At 42.7% G+C, this 23958-nt stretch overlaps 1 protein-coding gene across 8 annotated transcripts in view; it reads right to left on the bottom strand.

Annotated features, from left to right (window-relative positions):
• RASSF6 (Ras association domain family member 6) overlaps nucleotides 1-23958 on the bottom strand; it is a 90684-nt gene that overhangs the window by 6501 nt on the left and 60225 nt on the right. For 4 of the 8 annotated variants that reach the window (XM_075501346.1, XM_075501348.1, XM_075501344.1 and 1 more), the window contains 5 exons: nucleotides 22121-22172; nucleotides 19459-20982; nucleotides 8246-8335; nucleotides 1978-2056; nucleotides 540-691 (listed from right to left, as the gene is read on the bottom strand). In XM_075501346.1, the coding sequence (XP_075357461.1) occupies nucleotides 540-691; nucleotides 1978-2056; nucleotides 8246-8316 (302 nt within the window). In that variant the 5' untranslated portion in view covers nucleotides 8317-8335; nucleotides 19459-20982; nucleotides 22121-22172. Of the gene's footprint in view, nucleotides 1-539; nucleotides 692-1977; nucleotides 2057-8245; nucleotides 8336-18626; nucleotides 18850-19458; nucleotides 20983-22120; nucleotides 22173-22331; nucleotides 22390-23958 lie in introns of those variants that run through there. The other 4 variants (XM_075501345.1, XM_075501347.1, XM_075501349.1 and 1 more) reach the window with 4 other exon arrangements.

Consider the following 23958-nt stretch of genomic DNA (forward strand, 5'->3'; position numbering starts at 1 on the left):
AGGAGATTTTGCATGGACAAAGCCAGTATTCATTCCCTGGCTTGACCTTTGCCTTGAGAAGAGATGGTGTCACACCTGAAGGGCCTGGGAAGGTAACCTACGATAGACCATCACTTAGCACTAACCTACCAGCTTTTTGCTTCATGCTGTAGAATGCGCACCAACATGACGTCTTTCAGGGGCTACCAATGTTATTAGGTGTACATATATACCTGGGGGGGGTTGGTTATTTTTTTATACACAAACTTTGCTGTACTCATGTGGGAATAGCCAGTATAGACAAGAACAGCCTCCTCCACCTTCTCAGCTGTTCTTAAGCTGAAAGTCAAACAGACACAACAAAGATGCTACAAAGATTCATCTTTCTGCCCAGCAGAAGCTGTGGAAAGACCACGGCAGTTACAGAGCCCTGCTGCAGAGCGACCACCACAGCCTTTGGGGAATCTGGGATATGCAACCAGCCATGTCCATTGAAGCCACCTACATGAGCTGTCTTGAAATACTAGCCTGCCTCCTCCTTCCGGCAGTTAACACGTTACCTTTTACTAGGGAACAAACCCACATTCTCTGTTGACTTCAGGGTTAGAAAAGAGGGTATCTGCTTCTCATCCTGAATTTTTAATCGGATAGGATGTCGGACTCCCCAGAATATGGACAGGATTCCTTCAATAAATGGTTTGCTTCCTTCTTGCTGGGAAAAAAAAAAGGAGTAAGGAGTGCTGCATAATAATCGAGTAATAATAATCAAGTAATAACAATCAATTTCCCCTCAAATCAACAGGAATACGATGAAATTGCTGAGGCTGACACAGCCCTGGCACAGGTCACCTAGAGAGGCTGTGTAATCTCCACGCTTAAGATATTTCCAAAACAGCTAGCTAAAACTGCAGCTGACCTGATCTCCTGTCAGCACTGCTCTGACTTTGACCAGGAGGTTTTGCAACCAACATGTCCATAATTCCATACAATTACAAGTCAAATCCTATTTGTTCTACTTGCATGACTAGCTCTTCTGAAACCAGGGTGCTAAGAAGGTGGTAAAGGGGAAGAACGACTGCTGGTGAAGGAGGAAGCAGCAGCTAATGAAATGGTCCTTGACGCAGGGCACTGCATCAGTCCAAAACATGTTATCGGCCCCCATTCTTGCTGACATAGAATTCTGTCACTGCAGAATGAGCTGGGACAGAGAAAGGAGGACTGCCCATTTTCAGACCATTTTTGCCCAGAATTGCTCTACTGTCCTTTTGGATCCCGATATCAGCAAAACAACAGAAACGCAGCCTGCGAAGGAGGAAATTCAAACCTCTAAACCAAGGACTCTGTGGTGCGAGACACGCGATTCATGCTTTCATCCATCCCTCAGCTCCACAGGCCCTTCTGGTCTCCAGAGAGGATGCATTCCTGGGGCTACGCTTACGAGCGTTTTCTCTGTACTAAAGGTTCAGATTCGAGGAGAGCGCGGCACTCTCTCCTTGACCCGAGCGACAGCAGTCCTGCCATTACACACTGCGGGTCCCCGCTGAGGGGGGGACTGCACCCCACAGAACTATCTGCAGTACTGCTCCCGCCCAGCTACCGCTGTAAGCCTTGAGATCAACCCAAAGAACGACTTCCTGTGACACGCTAAGGAATGGGAGGGCGAGGAGATGACAGTGTTAAAAACCTGCAACTCCCACTAGTCTGAACACACCTATTTCTGCTCTCTTCTCCTCACAGCATTGGACTCTAGCACTTGCTGTGGTGTTTTTATTACAGTGATATATACACTGTATATATATATAATATTAGTGACATATACAGCGTATATACATTAGTATATAAGTTATATGTAATCTATACAGTTAGTACATTCCATCTAATATACTAATGCAGAACAGGTATCCTACAGTGGTGTAGCCACATTAAACATCAGCGCGCATTAGTGCTTTTCCTACTATTACCTTGTGCTTTTTGTATTCTTTTTACATAGATCCTTACCTGATTATGTGACAGTTGCAGATTTTCTTGATCAGAATAGTAAGAGTTGTAAGTCTTCAGAAGAGAACTGAGCTCCTCTCTAGAATAAAAGATCACAGTGAAAAGAATAATTTTTTAACATCTCTATCACTGTAAAATCCAGGTGCTAAGCAGCAGGGTAACCCCCTGTATCTGCGTTACCCACTGCACCTTTGTACAGGTTTGTTAATGATTAATACAGCATTTTCCGGGAGTAAAATTTTGCCAGGATACTGGGTTGCTTATAAGTTGCTGCTTTAAAGACCTGATACAGAGGAAATTAATTAGTCACAGCGTGACTAACACTGCCCCAGATTAGCTTGTACTTTGGACTTCTGTTATAGGCATGAGGGGGAAGCAAACAGGAACAATGCTCCCGTGCAGATTATTTTAGTTAGGTTACAATGTGTTTTCCCCACGTGATGGCTTCCATTGGGTTTTTATATTTTATCAGATACTCCTCTTATTTCAAAATAGCTACAGTATGCCTAAACAAAACATTTCAGTTTCCTTCTGCTTGAAGCATAACAGCTTTGTACTAAGTCTTTGCTCAGAGAAGAAAGGATGGAGGTGAAGAGAACCTCTGCCAACAAGCAAGGATTATAAACCTGCCCATCACCTCGGGTTTCAAACAGAAATTCATGATGCAAATAAAAATAAAGCAGCATAACATTCTGCTTTGAAAACATGGCGTTGAGGCAGGAAGGCAACGTGAGGCACGCCTGGTGCTAATGATGTTTAAAACTAATAATAAAGAACCACCACCAGAGATAACTACGCCTGTCTGCATCCCTGATAAGCTCACAAAGCTGCAGAAGAGGGTTTCAGCAAATGTTTCAAATTTGATGGCATTTCAAAGTAACCAAATGAGAGCTACCACACATCCCAGTTTCTAGGCCACAGCCACCTCCTCCTCCCTTTGGCAACTTTGGAAAGAAAGAACTTTAGCTACTGGCTTTTAACTATGCAATTTCCAAACCTCCTGGGCAATTTCAGCAGAGACCGGGCTACGCAACACCCTGCGATCCTGAGCAGGCTGCAGGTGCACAGACAGCACTCCTGCAGCACCCCGGGTGGGTAAAGTCATAGTGCAGGGCAACGCCAGCCCTCCACCGACAGCCGGCGCGAACGCCGCTCCCTCCTGAGCTAACAGCAGCGGTGCTGTGCGCAGCCCGCATCACCGACACAGCCCTTGTAAACAGGTGAGGAGCGCCAGGTGCCACGTTGCACAAACGCCGGCTGGGAGATGATTGCTTCGGCGCCGGTGCTGTGGAAAAGCACCTTCCGGTTCCTGCTAAGCAGCTGCTGATCCCAAGTCAGCAGAGCCACGCTGTTGTATGAGAAGTAACCACCGTTCAAGGAGACGCACATGGGAATACCCTGTTCAGAGCAAGGCTGCTTGAATTCCAGCTCAAGGCCACATTCGGCCAAAGTACTCTGCCTTCTTAGCACTACTTGTGAAGAAGGATACACACCAAGTTGACAGGGTCCAAAGAAGAGCAGGGGGAGCGATAAGTGGCATGAACCGTGAAGACAAAAAGCAAGTTGCAGCTCAGGCTAAGGAGGACCAAAAAAAAGAATTAAGTGATACGTATTTCAGGACCATCAAGAATGAAACGTTCTTCCCCACACCAATTAAACAAAGATTATTTAGATTATAATTCAAGAAAGCAATTTCCACCAGCAGAGATAATTAAACATGGGAAACAATGGCATGGACGCAGATGAATTCTTCCTTACGGACAATCTTTAAGCATCAACTGAGATGACTAACGATCAAGATGGTTTAATGTACTGTCTTGCAGTGGTGAGTGAAGACACCAACTTTGTTTCCAAATAGTGTTTATTATTGCCATGTTTTTGTCTAGTATGAAATATTATAGCAGCTGAACCACAGGCAGAACAGACAGCATTTGCAAACTCTTCTCACAGTAAGTTCCACAGAGACCTACTGAAACTTTTCAAGACCCAAGTACCATCAGAAGTATTATTACAACTCCTACACCAATTTTAAGTTAAAAAAAAAAAACTCAAAACCCCCCCCACCCCAAAACCAAAAATTGACTTATAGCACTGTCACTGAACAACAAATCACACATGGGAACAATGCTCAGTAGAAATTACACTTTTAGATTTCAACAGAGTTCACCAAGAACAAAGAAATAACGTCAGAGGTGCAGGAACGTATGGACTAAGACTATATGCCAAGTATTACACACCACCTTTTGAGAGAGATGCATTTAGAGAGGAACTTTACAGTACGGCCTCAGGGCATTGGAAACACTGGCATGAGTAGTTTCAGCAGAATTTTCAACAGCTGTTTTCCTGTAACAGCCACAACACACCCACGTTCCAGAACACAAGGACATTATCAACGGTGACAGTCGCACCCTTATCAGAGATGACAAACCTAAGGGTGATCTCTCCTCTAGGAACAGGATCAGCTTGTCCATCACTGCAAAGCAGTTCAGAAGGATATTTTCAGGAGGGAAATGGATATTATTTCAGAGCATCTCTCTCTGATCAGATTGTAACTCAATTTACTCAAACGGACTGTTTAAATGGCTGCACAGTTGACTGTGTAAACTTAAAGTCAGTGTTGCTCAGGGGATCTCACCTAAGATATCAAGAAACTCCAAAAAAATCAGTGCAAGAGGATCGAAGGAGGATGGATTACACAAAGAAATACAAATCATTTTGGTTGGAAACTGCTATGTATGATTTTAAGTGTACCAATAAGACAACAAAAGTATTTCTCCTGGGACTGTCATAGTCTTACTCCGGCAGCGTACACCCTCTTCTGTGGCTTATGACACACGTGCTCTTCTTCCACCTTCAGCCTCCCCTGCCTACAAGCTCTCCGAGAGCTCAAAGCAAGTGCCTTGTGCAGGATGGTGTTTCAGTCACCTCTCACCATTTACACATACCCAAAGCACCTGCACAACACAGCATCTCTGAATAACACTAAGCAGAACTCTACCATGCTGTGAGTCTCTACACAGTATACAGACCTCTAGCACCTGCATCTTCCTTTGGGGCAAGGCAGGCACATATCTGACACTGCGTCCAAGCAGAGTGCCTAAGTAGGAGTGATGGACGCTGTTGCCCGAGAGCCCGACACTGAGACTGGTCAGCGGGAACTTGGCCTTCCTCCAGGCTTGGCTGCTGCCACACTGGAGAGGGAAGCAGGGGGAGCAGGGAGGCCAGTTAACGTGTATATGCTGTGTTTGGGGCCGACACGCATGCAGAGGGGGCGAGTGAAAAGCTTTCCCTGGCACACCCTCTCCCTCCCTTATCCCACTTAATAAAATGACCTTGGCAGCATCCTGTTGTTTGGTGAGCCTTCTTCCATGGTACAAAGGGAAAAGATCAACAGGGCTTTTACTCAGCAGGTAACATTAGGACAAGTGCTGCACCACTAAACTCAACAAGGTTAACTGCATTCCCTTCTAACGCTCTGGATGCAAATTATTTACTTACCTAAGTTACTGCAACTCCCCAAAAAATATTTGAGTGGCTTTATCAACAGAGTGTGGGGCTCCAAAACAGCATTTCCAACAGACTTCAACTCACTTTGATCTTAAATGCTATGAATACAGGTGGTGAAAGCCTTTCTTTTCATTGTGTTAAAATAGCTCATTGCAGGTTCTTCGTGTCTTGTGAGCTATGAGGGATTGTATTCACGTCATCCCACCAAAAGGGAAAGTTTTAATAGACTTAGAGATGAATCAGATAGAAGTGAAATTTTGATCACGCTGGCTAACGATAAACACAATTAAGCACTTTTTGGCCTCATACACAGGCTAAACCCAGATGCAATGTCAGATTAACCTGCAAGTAGGAGATAAGTAGGTTTTTTTGACAGATGTTGTGATAGACCTGCTGATCTGGCTTGCGAGCTGCTTAACACGTCTTTATACTTTGCAGCCTAATACCTTTGGCAATCATTTTATTAACAGCTGTTATTTTGCAAGCTTTTTCCAAGTAGAAAGTTGGGGAGATCAGTTCCCTGAAGACAGATTAAGAATACATTAAGGACTTGGGTCACACAGAGGCCCATCTATTACTCTTAGTCCACGTTGGCTGCAAAGGCAAATAAAATCATAGGCTAAAAGCACTAAGTGATGTGGTAAGGATTATCTCTCAGGCAGATTCTGTTTCTCAGAGCAAGCTCTGAAGACTTTCGCTTAGTTTCTTGCCTTGTCTAGGAAAAATTCTCATTAACTTCCACAGAAGTTGGCAGAAATGAATCTTTCAGGTTTAGCCTTGTGTTAGTGCAACCAACAGTGACGAACCACACAAGCCATTAGAAAGGCCCCGAGGGAGAGATTTAACAGCAGCTCTCACGGGCTTGTTTGTCCTTGTGTAGTGGAGAGAAATTAGAAAAGAGAATCTCTCTTTTAGCCCCAGAAAGGAGGAACCCATGCACCAGCCTACTAGCTCCAGAACAAGTCTTATTGTAACACATCTTCAGTACAAAGGCCCCAAGTCTGCCCTAACCAACGGGCAGATCACCACCTCTTCAGAGTTACACTCTTCAGAGTGCCAGAAAATCTGTGGCTCTGTTGTGTTGCAAGACTGTTCCTCACAGCACAGCTTTGTGACAGCCAAATGCAGCCATTAAGGGAAGCCAATGCTAAGTGACTGGTAGAACAACTTGGAGACAAACCCCAAAAAGGTAACATTTACAGCAGATTCGCCACTTTTTTCAGTAATGAAGGGAGGATACAAGGGAGCTGTAAGGTCAAGTGCCCCGGTGGTAAACCACAACAGAGCCCAGATTATGTTCACTCAAAACACTAACCCAGGACAAGTCACCTGTGTCCTCTTCTCCTCTGTGCCCTACGCATTTACCCCCAGATATTCATGGCAGTTATGCTTAAAGACACAATAGTTCAGCCAGCCAAATAATCCCACATGCTTTGGTCAGCCTTTTCATCCAGCCATTGTGCAACTCCCCAACAGCAGGCTTGCCACATCAGCAAGATGTGCACGATACAACTGAAAGAGGAGTAACGTAACAGCAGATTTAAAATATAGATGAGGAACAATAGTCTGGAAATTACATTGGAAGCAAGCTTGAGTGCATACGGAATACGTTAGTCATTCTTGAAACTCTTGGTTTTTCACAAGGCAACCGAACTTGAACAGTACTTTAAACCATGGCTGTAATGCAGAAGGGTCTTGACCAGGATCCACGTTTCACCACTTTAACAGGCAAATATACAGGGGAATGAAACCCCAGAGACAATGGCTCATGGAGTACATATCCAAATGCTTTTCTATGCCAAGTATATGAAAGTTCACACAGGTTTATTACCTCTGACACAAAGGCACTATGTCCCAAATTAGTAGCAGTATAAAGGGAACAACTCTTCAGGAAAAGGGGAGAGATGCATTTATTGTCTGTGTGCTTTGGTCAAAGCTCTGACACCCTTCCTTAAAAAGGAGGAAATCAACAGCACTGCTCATGCCACATATAGAATATCAGGATTCAGATGCAAATACCTATTGCAGCATGAGCAATTCTATCACAGGCCCCATCCCTGGGTGCATTTACAGTTAGTTTCTTCCCATGGGAACATCAAGAGGGATGGAAATGAAGTGAGAAGAGAGCCCCCTCTTCCAGCTCCTGTGCTCTGGTCAGCAAGGGAAAAAATGAATCCCCTAAAAAGGGGATGGAGCTATACACCAGGAGGCTCCGGGTTTATGGCAGCTTTAGGAAAAAATCCTACCAGCCAGATTTGACTGCGGGAACACATCCTACGAAATACAGTTTGAGTGCACTTCCAATCTTTTTACAAGTAGGTTAAAGAACCACTTAGACTCGCCACAGAATAGAGGTGGCAGCCCGATAAGTCTTTCTGCAAAGAAACCCTGCTATCTGGAACTGCAGACAAAACCCCATACCTCAAACAAGCAGAGCTCAAGTTAAACACCAGAACTTATGTTCAATTCCAATAGATTTCAAACACAGGAAGGTCATGTTCTCTAGTTTGGAATTTTATTTTAGTATCCTCTAAAAGTGCTGTTCTACCTAATGACAAAATCCACAGACCAAAAGGTTTAACGCTCTGTTCTTTGAAATCCATATAAAGGGCAACTTTGTTCTGTAGACGCTTCAGAGAGCAAGCTGTAGGAACTGCTGCTGCTACAGGCTCAGCTCTCTACAGGATCGCCTGTTCAGGAGTAAATTTAGAGTAACTTGAAAGAAAGCAGCAGAGTCATTAATTTTTTTTTAATAATTTACCTGGTTAAGAACTTCTCCTCATTGATGGAAACAGAAGGTAGATGCTGTGCTTTCATAGTCACTTTCTTCATTTATTCAGAAGAGATGAATCTAAACAAAAGGTTAAAAATATTATATCCACTAATGCCACTAAGAAAGACTAAATGATAAACACAACAACAAAGCCTTAGTTTGCCAAATGAAACAGGCTCAGACACTCAAACTAAGGGCTAACCATACCCTATTTTGACTACTTTGTCCTTAGCCATAATACCCAAGTATTTCCCACTCCTAGTAAAAAAAACATAAGCCATTCCCATCAAGTATATTGCAGTACCCAAGTAATACCTACACCAGGACTTTCTCAAGTAGTTTTAGGAGTACTCAACAACTCCATGATCATGCTTCACTTGTTAGTAGACTGAGACTGCAACCCATTTACTGGTTAGGATTCATTTGTTAATTATGGATAGAGCATTGCCCAGGGTCACCAAAAAAAGTGACTCAGCAAACCACCTTTAACCAGGTTCATAAAACTAGACAAGAGAAGAAACGTTGATCATTGGCAGAGTCCTGCAACACACAAAGAAAGCAACTGAGATATTAAAGAGAGAACAAGGCTATAATTAAAGTGATGTAGCAATATAATTTACAGATCAACATGTAGTGATTCCAGCACACTGTGTAGGCAACAAGCCAGACCCATGAGACTCCAACAATGCGTTCTTCAACAAGCTTAATTATGGAGTCTCGGCTGCTTTCATTCCCCCTCAGGTACTAGAAGAAAAGGCAGACTGAGGAAAGTAACTGAAGAGACTCAGAGACTCAAGACTGACAACTGATACTGCACTAAAAAAACCTTCGTCTCAGCCCAAGAAGTGGCATCACAGAGATGGGTGGAAAAAAAATAATCCCAAGGACTGCATTGGAAATTGATTATTCCACTTTTGTTTCTCTCCTCCTTGGGCATGATGACAGAGGAATTCGCCTAACAGCACTCAATGCCCCTTCTCCCTTACGCCAGGAGATTAACTCAAGTCTGATTTCAGACTGCATGGGACAGAGCCTGGTCAAAGATGTCTGAAAAGTAGTCTATTGTTCACATTATGACAAGTGGCCTTCAGAAAATCCATTTAGAAAAGAAATTCAAGCTTGAAAAGTTAACAGCTAGCTAAAGAGTAAGTGCCTAGCTTTTGTGCAAATGATCCTACGCTACTGAGCTTCTTTTTTAGAAGTTACATAAAGTTTCCATAGTCATAGATGAACAACTTGAAAAAATATATGTGGACAAATGAAAAGTTTTGCATAAAAATACATGATCTTCAACCTACAACACACATAGGAAGTTATTTCACAACCTCTAAAACCAGAGTGTACTACCCACATGAGCTTTACGTGAGCAGCTGTTGTTTTAACAGTGCTTGATCAGTAGCTCACTGAAAAGAGCAAGCAGCATCCCACAGCCCCATTGTCCTTCGGGTAACATCCATCAAGGCAAAAGCATGCCTGAAAGCCGAACAAGCCCAGGGACTTCTGTACAGACATGAGTTTGTATACAAGGAAGACCTTGCTGTATGTCAGTATAATAGTGTTGTTTCTTTGCCTCTGAAATGAGTTCAGTAACCATTGGCCACACCTTGAAATCTGCTTTTATGTGATTTACTAATACCTCTAACTGAATCAACTGCCTATGCCAATGTAATTTCAAAACAATTTTAAAAGATGCAGAGGAGTTTATATACATTGGCACCTGAATAACTGGATGTACACTTAGGCTTCCTCCCATCTGTCAGGAAACAACATGTTAAGCAGAGCAGATAGCCAAGTCACCACTATTAAACATAGAGCAGCGACTCTAGCAAGCTCTAGCACCGCTTCATTGCTCATGGTTGCATTCTTTTCAATAGAATTTGACCTTAAAATGATTCATATAAAAGAAAAAGCTTATCTCTACAGATTGAGAGAGTGATCTTGACACAAAAAAAAGATTATCACTGAACTACCCATTTTGTTACATAGCGAATGGCTCTTACCAAATTACTTGCCTTAAAAACCTTGAGCATATCTTAAATCAGCTGGATGCCATTAAAATACTGACAATGAAACAAACTGGAAGAGCAGTTGGTGATGGGAACAATTCTTCACCAATGCCTCCCCCTTTTCTCCGCCTCGCTGCCCGATTAGCCTGGACAAAGACTGGCCTTTTCTCCTGTAGCTGGCGCAGAAGCACAAAACCTGCTCGTTACATTTTCCTCAGTTACGTGACCAGTTCTGCTTATCAGGCTTGTACAAAACATTTCCACACTGCCAGCTCAGCCTAGAGCTAACACACTTCTCCCTGTACCCTTCCCATAGGCACATTTGGGCTACACCCATCTTGTGGCCCTTATTTTTAGTTAACCCTGAAACCTGCGGGTTGCGAACATGCAACTTCCCCATCACAATTATTTGACACCACAAAAGACAGTATATTTACACTGGCGCTCCAGAAATCCACAAAGCTGTCACATTTACTATCACCTCCCGGTATTTTATTGTTTTCCATGTCGCTTCCCTGTAGCTCTTTTGAGGAAGCAAACAGGCCAAGTGAAGTGTGTTTTTTCCATTGTTCCCTTTGATTTGAGCAAACAAAAATGTGTAATTTTCCAGCTCTTCCAACAGTATATGATTGTGGCCACCTATTCAAAGCTATCTCCTGACTTGCTTAGTGTCAGGCAGGCATCTTCAGCATTACATTAAACTGGACTAGAACCACAGAATTCTCTCAGGCAGGTAAGACGTTCTAAGTAGGACCTTGGCTGGAATAACCTCCTGGCCTGAGACTTAACCAAGAAACTTAATGCTCAGAGGATGACTGACTGAAGCCTAAAATACTTTTGGAAGGAAAGGAAAGAAACAGAAGGGAAAGACAGGAGTAAATCACAAGTGGGGCAGATGCAAAATGAGCAACTCTAGAGGAAGATTGCAACTATTGGAGAAGTCTAGGAAAAGGAAAGGGAAAAAAAGACCACTGCAAAATCCCAGAGCTGCGAGAGGATCAATAGCCACATCAGGGCACAAGAAAAATCTCACAGAGGTAGTGAACTTTCCGTTTCTTTAGGATTTATCTCTTAGCTAAATTTCTTTTTTCCCCCCACGAAAAAGTCAGTCTTAGCGGAGAGGCAGATGAGTGGACTTGATTAATTTTATTAAGTAGAGTGATTTCTCAGTTATTTGCTTAAGGGGACAGCACAGGGACAGGACAGCGGAGGAATGACAAAGCAAAGGTAAGAGCAAGTGGCCATGCAGATTTTTACACAAAGATGAAAGGAGGCAACTGTAGAGAAGGTCTGGAGGGAGAGGGACACTCATCATCCAGAGTTGAGCCAAGCAGGAGCAGCAAAGCAGTGTTTTAATTTGAATCCAACAGTCCGGGTGTGCTTTTTGGCACATCCATATATTAAGATAGTGACTGCAGAGCGAGCAGCATGCTAACGCAGAGCTCGTACCAGTATTAAGAAAAACTAAAACCCTAAACCTCCCCAAAGATCTCTAGCTATTTCGACCAGTGCTTCCCAAAGCTGTTCCAAAACCACAGGAAGTCAGGATGGGGTGACCCTTCTCAGTTTCTCATATAGAAACCAGAAGGCTCAGCTGCCTATTAACATAGCTATTGACAACATATATATCTAATATTTTGTGCAGCACAAAGCTTTGCACTGTAGGCACAATAGCACGTATACCCAAGTCATTTTCTAAACTTACAAGTGCCTGGTACTTAGCAAAATTTTGGACCATTATCTGTTTCCATAAAAATGAGATTAGGATTTATTCACATAGATAAGAAATTTAGTATCAGCAGAATAATTTTACTAGTCTTGACCTAGTCACATGCTCTAGTTATTCGAGCCTTCATGTTGGGTTTTTCATTGGGATTGTTTGTTGTTTTTTTTAAGTTAGATGACCTCACCACCAAAGGAAAGGTCTAATCAGAAGAAAGTACTTACTGCAAACATTTGCATTCTCCCCACTGAAACAAGGGGGCTTTTTTCTTTGTCTTGCAGACTTCTTTACACTTTATTTTAAAAATTAACTGCTACAGTACAGAGCAGTAACAGCACTACTTGAATACAAAACATAGTTTAACCCCTCTGCTCAAGCAGGTTCAGAACAGGCTTTGATTACTGAAATCAAAAGTAAGTTGGTATTCATCTGTGAATATGGCCACTTCACTCCGAGTCAAAAGAAGAGATACACAAGCTCCCTCCCTTCACACAAGCAATGATGATAGAGCAGGGCTTGCACCAAATCTATTTCAAACACTAAGTAATCCATTATTATGAAGAGAAGTTACTTGCTATTTCAGGTCAGTTAGGAAAGATAGCTTTTACCCACCAAAAAGAACAGGCAAGGTCACCAATGTAACCTTTTAAATCACACCGGCGATTGAATGCAGGGCAGCGAAGGCTTATGCCCGCATAGACACCGAGCAGCAGCACGACCTATTATCTACCCATTTTAATCACAACCCTGACTCACACAAAGCCACCTCGAGATTTACGAACTTCTTCGACAAGTATTTCTGACCAAACGTTTCTCCTTCCCTCCGGCACCCTAATTACCCGAAAGGAATTTGGCTCGAGTTCTGGGTGACTGCGAAGGACCTTGCTTTGTACTGACCCTGCAGGTTACACAGCAAGCAGAACAGCTCCAGCTTTACGTTTCACTTACCTGTACATACGATCAGAGAAAGAAAAGCAGAGGCGGAGTTTCACATACCTTTCACTGAGCCCTGGACAAGGCATGACAGCATGGCACTGGCTGACAGCTACCTCTGCTACTTCATGGAACCCACGGAGCTGTTAATTACTATTTTGCTTAACAAACTGGGAGTGCTGGAAACACAGGACACTCCCCACACCTCGGTGCATGTCGGGAATATATTTACCTACCCACTTGCCTTCCTCCAAGCAGCTGACAGGAGCACTCCCTTAGTCATGGTTACACCTACGGGGAGGCTGCAGTTAACACTTTAATCACTAACTTTATAATGAGAGGCAACCTGCTGACTCTTAGTAATGATTTGCTGACCAGGCACACCTTGAAACATCCTGTGCTGAAAGCACTGTTATGCTTTAACCTCTTGTCTTGTCTGTTTCCTAATCCATAGGATAAAGGCATTTTTCCTTCTTCAGATACACACCAGTCTTTAGCATTTAGTGGAATAACCAATACATACAATCCGATCATGCCTAAGAATAAATATATGGACTTACAACATTATGACAAAAATTCTGACAGCACAGCTTGATCACTCAATCACATACAGCTGTATCTTCCATTTCTTGCTTAACTGTATAATAGCCTTATGAATATTATTCCTTGGGCAAGAGTTGTGTCTAAGAGAGAATGCATCACCGCTTAGCTTAATTGCTCAGCAGCTAATCATACAAGCAGATGTTTAAGCTGTAAAAAAATATTTGAACAAACACATACCTTCCAAGTTCCTACTGTTTGCCCATCCATTTATAGCAAGCAATTTATTCACAGGATCAAGCCTAAAACTGAAAGTTATTGGGCCACAGAGAGAACAGCATAAAAATACTGAGCCTGAATTTGCCTTCATACCCATCTTATTGCACCGTGATTTATATCAAGTTACTTCTGCTTGATATAATTTTATGTTAGGGAGAGTCAGAACAGACCCATAAATATTTGGTTCCTGATCACATCATTATCCTCTGGTGTACTCTCAAGAGCTAGACTCATTGCTGTACACACAACACACTTGATATTTGGGATTACAGTTCATGCTGCAGTTTCTAGCTCTGCACCTGCAAAAATATTTAAATCAAGATTTAATTGGTGTATATATAACATTGAGAAGTCTCTCAAAACACAGCAAGGAGTCAACATAGAAGATTTTTGCTCAATTCACAACAGCACAGAAACTCCATGCTGTGGTGGGCTCGGAGCTTCGTGCCAAGCTCAACCTCTGGAGCTGCTCCATCTCTTCTGCAATTGTTTACCACAAATCAATACAACTTCCAGCTTGTTTAAAACCAGAGGTTTGATTTTTCCTGACACTTGAGCACTCTGCCTGACACTCTTGGATCAGAGACTAGGCACAGCCTGGCACCTTCAAGTCTCTAAACCAAGATAAGGTCAAATCTATCTGACAAGTATGCCGCCCTGCTGGACACTTACATGGTAAAGCTGTTGGGTACCAGGAGGTATCCACGTATTTTTAGAACTGAAGACCGCATGATTAGCTTACAGCAGGGCAACGTGATGTTAACCCTTCAGTGCAAGTCAAGCTTCATCCCGACTCCCAACTTTTAAGGTTTTGTTTGGTTTTTTATGATTAAGTAGGGATAGCTTTTTTGAGTTTACAAGTAAGTTTTGAAAACCCAATGCTTAAATTATTTTGACTCATGCAAAGATGTCCCATTAAGAAATTAATACAATCAAGCAGTAAAAAACCTGATTATAATAAAGGACTGTAGTTCTCATTTCCAGTTAAACCAAATGTGTTGGTTTTTACATTGGTTTGGTGAACACAGCTCATGTTTGTTTCTAGTTTTCACTCTCACGCTTGAACTACTACCAGTGGCCTAGTTCTGATCTCATTTCAGTTGTACACAGTTACCTGTTCAGTACTGAGCGGAGACTGGTCAGTGCAGACTAGGAATAGGTATTGCATCAGAAAAAAAACCCCAAGAGGTCTTTAGGGCCACATAGCAGAAATGAGTTCACTATAAATTCCAACAAAGAGAACGCTTCTATTCCTTTCATAATAAATAATCAATGCACAGGGAGCATTATTTTTTCATCTTTCATAATAAACATAGTTTATATGCCCTGGAAATCTAAGAACAAGTCACAACTTGGTTATACTATTTCACCCCCTAAATGAAAGGGTAATGATGATTTGTTTAGAACAGGCAGGGAATGTGATGATCATTGAGTCTTTAAAGACTGTTACATTTCTGGCTCCTTGCATGATTAATATTCAAATTACTTTACATTAATAAATAATTGGAAGTTGAGTTCAGCTGGTTAATAACTTGGCCTCAAATCATTAACAAACAGACTGCTAAAGCTAGAACATCTCAAACAGAAATAACTAAGCTATTCTTGTAGTACACAATCATAATAAGCAGGCTGGCCATGGCAAGACTGTACACACATGATGGACTTCAGTGGAAGTGTTTTGATGAACACAACAGGTTATACATGAGCTCACAACAGATTTCTCTGCTTTATAGTGAGAAGGAAAATCCCTAAGATTTTTTTAGGAGGTCCCTAGGACCTCCCTAAGAGGTCTGCAAACAGCTGTTTCTGGACAGCTTCAGATCATTAACTCCAAACATGGAAAATTCTTCTTGGACTTTCTGAGCTAGCTACTGCAATGCAAAGGTAGAGCCTCAACTGACAAGATCTGAAAGGAACATAAAAGAAGTGATCAATTCTTTCCTTTACATTACAAACATTACCAAGAAGATGGCCTTGATAATAGCAGCAAAGGAATTTACAACAACTGAATTTACCCTGCAAAGGGCCTCTCATTCTTTAGCAAGATTATTTTCTGTCATCACACCGAAGTGCCAACACAATACTTGTATGCCAGGACATGTTCTGCAGACACAACTGATAAGCGTGGAAGACAGAAGTAGGAAACAGATGATTACCTGAAATAACTCAAAAGGCAATGCACTCATCCACTGCAATGCCTTCTTATCTATCATGGGCCCTAATCCCTCACACACACCAGTTAGTGAATTTTGGGGGCCGCAAGTTGTTAAGGAGTAGAAAAGAAGCAGAGCTGATGTCTGCAGCAGCACATGTGCTAAAGGCTGTGGTTCTTGACATTTAAAGAGCTGGAGCTTCCCAGGTACTGACCTTGCCTGCACGAAAAGCAGCTTGCAAGTATCACTATCTTTATCCTCACGAGCCACTGTTAGAAGGGCCGATCTTACCTAAGCACATGAAACACCAGTAGTCATGCATCATGGCTTGGCATTGATTACATACACCCATTAAGTCATCCATTTGATATTATAGAGCTTTATAAATCCATACAAGGATTTTCATTGCCTAGAGCTACAAAATATTATAAAGGGCAGAACCAGAGGGAACTGCCCTGCCCAAAACAACTACAATCATACAGCTTCTAACTACCATTAGAGCTCAACCAGGAGCAAAATCACAACCTCACCACACCCAGCCAACTTACGCAGCACTTATAAGCCCTATCTTCTCCAGACTCGAGGTTTTCAGACCCAGATTTTCCTTAAGTCCAAGGTTTTCCATAAAATATAACTTCCTCAGATTTATTTCTACCTGTCACTCTATATCTGGGCACTTCTGCCTTCAAGATAAAAAAAAAACACTGGTCTGCTTTTCTTTTGAGAACTACAAGCAAGAACTCTCCTGACCTCCACACAAAAAACCCATCCTCCATCAATCCAGCTGTTTGCAATATAAGATCCTTTTATGCTCTGGTCACTCCTCTGTAATGGTCAATTGAGGGTCATGTGACTGTAGCACCTGACTCCCATTTCCGATATGCTAATGACTTTTCTTTAATTACTTCTTTCTTAAATCAGTTGAGTCATAATGTAGACTGTCCCCTATTTTCTATTCCTTTTAAAAATATCAGTTCAGAACTCTTCACAATCAAATGGTCACGCTAGATCTAAACTAGAGTTTTGAGGATGCTTCAGATCTTAATTCTGACTTGAAGCTACTCCCATCGTTCCTGTGAAAGCACGCCCACCTGCTGCAGTTAGAACTGCCCTTGCAAAACAACCAGTTAGTTTTTCTGTTACTTCTACACTTGCTTTTAGATTGGGTACAAAAGGGAAGATTCGATTTGCAAAGTGTTGCATGACTATTTGAGAGGGGACGATTATCGTGCCTAAATTTTCCCCCTTCTCCTCATCCTAAGATGTCCTAAATCGTAAAGCAAGCTTCAGCAATAACTCTAATTCCAATATATTTTGCATCACAGACATATGTATAGAAGTGTCTATTTTTCTCCACGAACTCAGTGAAGAAACGGGAAATGTCTCGGCTCCACTGAAGCTCAGTCCCAGAGTCACATTATAAATACATGAACCTTATACAAAAAACTCTACCAGTGATCAGTCAGAGTTTAGTTTCTAATGAACACAGCGCAAATCAGAAATTGTTTTCTTGACTTTCTTGACGGTGCTGCAGTACGTGGCGCTGTGTAATGAACTGATTAAGCATCTCTAGCATAAGGTCTGCAGCACCGTCCCAAGCCCTGTTGAACGTGCCTGCGTGTTACTGAATTCAAGGGGGTCTAGGAGGCTGTTTACTGTCATGCTGTCAGTGCTCCCTACCCTACCGGTCAGACTTTCAAAGACATTATCTCGTTTTTCTCAGACTTTCATCTGCTGAAAATTTACACAGTTCCAGATCCTGAGATGCTCTGAGCACACCAAGTCCCTGGCAAATGTCGCAGAAGAGCTCGGCAGCAAATTTCTTTGTGTGTAAACTGCAAGATATATTTGAAAGAAACTTTTCCAGTAAACTGCACTTCAGGATTGTCACTATTATATAGTGTACTACCTAAATGCAGTGTAATATACTGCTAAACTAAGATAAATATTCCTGCTTCATAGCAATTGATGCTGAGTCATAATTATGAAGCAAGAACCTCCTAATGTTGAATTACCTTAATGCTAGACTGGATATGGGTTAAAGAGCACTCATGTAAATACCTTGCCATTTTTTATATAAATACTTCAGTGGTTAAAAAAAGTAGCCCCGATTTCTAGGTATCAGTCTCTTCACGCTTGCCAACAGAAAGTGCAAGGTTTTCACACAATACTCTGCTCTGGGGCACTAAATGGAAGTCACTTTAAGAAAGAATGACATGTGCTAGCCGGCTTTGCTAGAACTTACAAACGTCAAGAAAATGGTAAGGACGAGAGAGGCTTTGGAAAATGGATTTAGCAGATGTTTTACTGAGATGGAGATTATAAGCAATTTTAGTAAATAATGTGTGATACAAAACTATGTGACATCTCCACCACATTTTACATGACTGTACGGGACCAAGTTTTCTGATGGCATAAAATTATGAAATGCCATCAATGCTGAAGGAAAATAACCTTTTAGTGTACATAGTGTCATTAGGGGACCTAGGAGACTAAACCGCAAGTCACCTAGCACGAGCTCAGCTCCTGTAAGGTGTTCTCATATCAGGTGCCCAGATAAACAGTATGAAGAGCACACTTGCACTTATGCCACCTCATTTATTCTAGCAGCCATTCTAGAAGAAAAGCAGATTTCCTTAAAGAGCCATTAACACACCAGAGCTTCTCCTGTACAGATGAGAACATAGTTTGCCACTGCAGCAAAGCACACTGAAATAAGTTTCAGTTGTCCTTACCTATGTAACTCTTTGTGCAATAAAAGTGTTCAGGTTGAAAAGGAATAGCGTGACAAACAGTACTCTGTGATTATGAAGTGAAGAATCAGAAGCTGGTGGGCCTGGGGGGAATGCATGGCAATTGCGGCCTGCCTCTGGGTCTGAGCAGCCCACGCTCCTTTGCTCGCAGATGCTGCGCAGTGCAGACATTCTTCACATTGTGTCCCGGCGTCTCTGCATGGCATACAGTTCTGCATTGTGTGCTGCTAAACACAAATAACTTGAGTGATACATCAAACTGCTGGGAGGCTAGCATAAAAACTGTGGCATCTGAGACTTAAAAACATTTCCATAATGAATATTGACTGCATAAGCAAGTAAGATCCCTGAAGTGCATCATAAGAATTGTTCAGAGAGAGAACTGACTTTTTAATTATTGTACTGCATGAGATATCTAAACAGACAGCAAAGCAGATGACCTGTAAGCATCCGTAGCATTTATTTATTAATTTGCTCTTGAAAATCTCACACAAGCTCAGAGAGCACTGCGAAGAAGAAAGTGCAAAGCAAAACAGACTGGGCTGACTCACTGAGGTTCTGCCTTGGGTTTGGCAGTTTGAAGAGACCTCTGTGACTCCTCAGTTCTAAGAAAGTTCACCCTCTAACACTGAGACATTCCTCAATTCTACTCAATCTTCTTGCTGAAAATCACCCCACAGACACTGCAACTGCTTGCTCTGGATCACTCCTGTCCTTCCATAATGCTGCTTTTCTATTACAGTATCAAATAACCCCTTTGGGCATTCAACTGTCTAGCATATTTTACCAAGAGTAAATACATTTATATACGTACTGTGTCATATTCATATTCTTCTCCTGAGTGCCTGATTGTATGGATCACATTCTTCTTCTCATTCAGATATCCAAGACCCAAACTCTTGTGAGTAGGGTCCTAGAGCACCGTGAGTGCTGCGTGCTATGGGTGGTAGCTACGTGTCAGCTCGATGGCAGAGGCGGTGGCATTTCAGTGGCGCTGGATGAAACAATAGTGTCTCTAACTTTGAAGGGCTAAATCTTCTCTCAGTGCTTGACTAACACATTTACAACCTACGCTAGGTTTCATGGGAAGTAACAAGGCTAAAATGTGATCTCATTGTTGAGGGCATCTGAATGTGTTTCTGGTCTAGAAGTGCTTTGAAAAAACAAAGCCAGATAAGAACGGAGGCATATGGAACACAGCAGTATATAAAATCACTATCTGATTTGGACTATGAGCTCTGCATGTTCCTGTATAAGGCAAGGTAAACAAGTCAATAGCTGTTTAGGAGATGCTGAAATTCTGGAAAGATTCTTCCCTGCGCGGTTGTTCGGAGGGTGTGTCTTCCAGTTTGGAATTTGATCCATCTGAAACTGTCATTCTCAGCCCTGCGGGCGATACCTTGCTTCTAGCCAGTACACATGTCCTTACAAGTGAAGAATCTGAACAAGCTGCCCACAGGAAATGCAAATTCAGCTGCTGGGACGGTGTCGTCCCAGCTTCCACAGCACATGCCGCACAGGGGAAATGTACCACGCTTGCAGGAAGCAATCCTCACTGCAGGAAACCATGGGCTGCTGGTTGACGGAGGCAGTCTCCAACGAGGTGATGTTCAATCAGCTAAAAAGCTGTACAGAAATAGGAGCGTCTTTAGGACTGTAAGTTGGATGGTATGCTCGCCCAGGTCTGTGCGGAGAGCGCAGGTTCTAACAGGTGCAGGAATGGAAGCACTTTCAGGTGCAAAATTTATGCAAAAGTTACTGCAGAAACGGGAACCGCATCTGAGCAGTAAATGTCCAGCTATTACTGGAGGCATATGGACAGGGAGCTGAATGCTCCTCTCCCAGAGCACCTGGTATCTGCACAGATCCTCTTTGGCCCCTGTGCGCTTCTGCAGTAGTCAGCTCAGTAGCGCTGCAAGAGTTGGCACTGCATTTTCAAGCCTTCATTTAAAGCAATAAATTTCAGAATTTCAGACAGCTTTGTCAAAAAATAAGGAATGTCTAGTGAAATACCCTGAAACTGAAGACTCACAGATTGATGACCATTTTTACAAGATCGATGTGAGTGTTCAAGCCTGGTACCGCTCTCTTGACACATAACACCACAGATCTGTGCTTAAGTGACAATGTTTTTCAAAGAGGGACAGTCCTTTGTCTCTGCTGTTCACAGACAGCTGCCTTTGTTACCTGAAATTTCATCAAAGGTGACATTCTTCTGGGGTTGGATCCATCTGCTTCCTCTACCCCACACCAATGGGCAAGGCCCTGCCAGGTGCAGGATATGCTTCTTCCCAGCATAATGGACTTTGTATGGCAATGACACATGCATAACTCCATGCTGCAAAATGAAAAGGAAGATCTCTTTCAGTGTCTGCACTCTGAGGGCACCAATTCACCTTAATGATCCTGATTTGCCTTACCTGGAACTACCCCCCCCCCGACCCTGCCCATGGGCCCATGACCCTATTTAAGCTCAGCCTGGAGAAGTCATTCTCATTTTGAGTTGTGCTGTTGGAGTGTTGGTCTCTGTCTCAGGAGTGAACACATCTATGCCTGGCTATGGATTCTATAGATCCTACTCTGCTAACTGGATTGCTTTTTTGTCACTTTAGACCTGATGGGCAGTCACTGGATGATCTGGTTGTGACTTGAGGATTGATTTCTTGGTTTTACCTTGGTCCTGTTTCATCACCATGATATTGTCTGGTACTTGGGCTCTTGGTTCAGTGTGGCTACAGTTCCAGCTTTAATCAGCTTGCCTTGTTAAGGTACCAGGAGGCATTTGTAGCAGATGAGATGACCAAGGGGTGTGCTGAGCGGCTAAACTGCTGCCAGGGAAGTAGTGGGGTAGGGTGCCTGCCAGTGCTAGCTGGGCTGGGGCTGCAGGTAGTCTGCAGCCTGACATGGTGCGTTTGCGCTGGCCCCTGCTGGCTGCTGTAGCAAGATGTGCACCAGAGAGCTAACTCGTGGTTACTCTTGCTCTGCTCCACTTCCCAGTGTGCCTGGGGCTGCTATGCCAGACGCCGTATCGAAGACATAAATAGTCAAGGATCTTCATTTGAACTGGGGTTTTTGCTTTTTTTATTTTACTACAAAAAGCAAACACAATGGCAAATGTAGTGAAAAAGGACTGAGCTAAGACGCTCAAATCCTCATGCCTCATATTGTTGGTATCCAGGAACTTAGATCTGTGGCCCAGTCGCACATGTCACTGCAGCACTTAATTTTTACAAGGTGCCAGCGCCTCGGGAGTAAAAATAATTTTTATCATATCCTGTTAAAATATTTTCAAAAGTGGAGTAATGCAGTGCCTGTTCAAACACTGATGTTGGGAACTAAAATTTCAAAACTTTGCCTTGCAAAATGTATAATTTTGTTTTTAATTTACCAGCTGAAACAAAATGAAAATGGCTCTTGGATTTTGTCAGAAGTTCTTATGAATGTAAAAACACTAATTTCTGCCAGCTCTCACTTACTTTGTCTATCTTGATCTCTTCTGATTTTCTTTAGCTCTATTTTCCACCAAGTCTGTTTCCAGAAAAACATGTTATTGCAAGCCTTCCCGGGTACATAAACTGAGTAAATGCTGTTGCATTCAAAAGGTGTGTGTAAAGGTGATATACTAATAAAAGTTATTTGATATGCCAACTTCTTATTTTACACTGGGCTTGTTCCTTAGTACTTGACCTTTTCTTGACTCTTGAGACTACAAATGTTTCTGATTACACACTTTTTGGCTTTTGTCTTGGTCTCTAAAGAACAGAAAAAATCACCATTCCAATATAAAAAGTAATAAAAGTAATTATATCTAATGGAAGTCCACAACACTATAATATTGGAAAATACCTATGAACTTTGAGTAGTGCCTGCCCTGTAACTCTAGGATAAAGAGGATGCTGTGGCGTGGAAGTGCCACAAGGTGGTGCAGCCCCCTGGAGACATCTGTTGGGCTGACAGAATTCACTTCGACAAAAGCTTGTATTTAACTTTGCGAAGCTGAAATTAATTTACTCTGCCGCTGGTGGAGGGGGTGTCAGAGCTGTCAGCGTTTGTGTATCGGAGTTACCAGTTGTGAGAATGCTCTATTGACTCTGGAGTGCAGAAAAAATAACTGTTAAATTTATGTTGGAAAGATGATTTTAGGGCCTGTGTAATTAAGCAGTGTTAAGCAGGCTATTAGAAAGGGAGATAGCTTCCAAGGTTTAAGGAATGGTCAAAGGGAGAAAAGATTAAAGGAGTCCTGACTCTAGCATGCTACCTGTGGAGATAAAACATAGCAGATGCCAAAGCTCTCATTTACACCTGCCTTGGTACCAGGCCTGAAAATGGCCTGCTTTTAAAGGTAGGTCTTCTGAACATCTGGAAAACTACAGACTGGTAAGTTGATGCCTTTACCAAGCAAATTAGTAGAAAAGAGAACAAAGAATACAGTCAGTGAGAAAAGGACTACACCAAAAATATTGGGGAAGGGTTAACACAGCCTTTGTTGGCAAAGACTGTGGTTCAGGACCTGCTAGGATGCCTGCAGGTGGTAGGGATACTCTGGCTCCCTGCAAGAAATCAGCAATGTCCATCACCAAAGATTCCTCAAGAGAGGAGAGGAGAAATGAGTTGTGGAGAATAATAAAAGGTTAGAAAAAGAAGGCAGGACTAAATAATGGTCACTTTGCTCTCTGGTGGTCTGAGTCCCACAGAGCTGCTTTGGGATCTCTGCTGTTTGATGTGAAGTTAATCAGGAAGGTGAAAACTTCCATCTTAAAGAGCTGAGTTACACATAAAGAGGAAACAGTTCTCTAAAACTCTTCACATACAATGTAAGTATGGTACAGCATGTATCAATCAAGTCTCCTATCAGTGACCTTTTGATCCTATCTAATAATACTAATATGTGATTACAGCTAGGGATAGCTCTGGGGAACAACTTCAGCCACAACACAACGGTAGCTTCCAGGGCGAGAGCAAAACATTCTTGTACATAAGTAATGGTCAGGTGGAATGAACTCGATGTGCGTGAAAAGCGCAGGGCTAGACATACAGATTTTGGATTTGGTGTTGAACGGCCTCTTAGCAGCATTAAGAGCAAGCTCTGACCGCGCTCTCAGCGCCAGGAGGCTGCTGTATGAGACGTGGCCTCCAGGTGGGACTGTGGACCTGCCGGGCCCCGCAGAGAGGCCGAAGCAGTCGCTACGGGAGCTACCCGCCGTTCTCCTGCTGCATAAATGCCTGGTCACGGCAGCATCAAGCCTGGGAACGGCTTGCGCTCTTCTTCTTTAACAGAAGAGACGGTGGGGGATGAAACTCAGAGGGGGTTCCT

Source organism: Mycteria americana, chromosome 4, assembly GCF_035582795.1.
Source record: "Mycteria americana isolate JAX WOST 10 ecotype Jacksonville Zoo and Gardens chromosome 4, USCA_MyAme_1.0, whole genome shotgun sequence".
NCBI lineage: Eukaryota > Metazoa > Chordata > Aves > Ciconiiformes > Ciconiidae > Mycteria > Mycteria americana.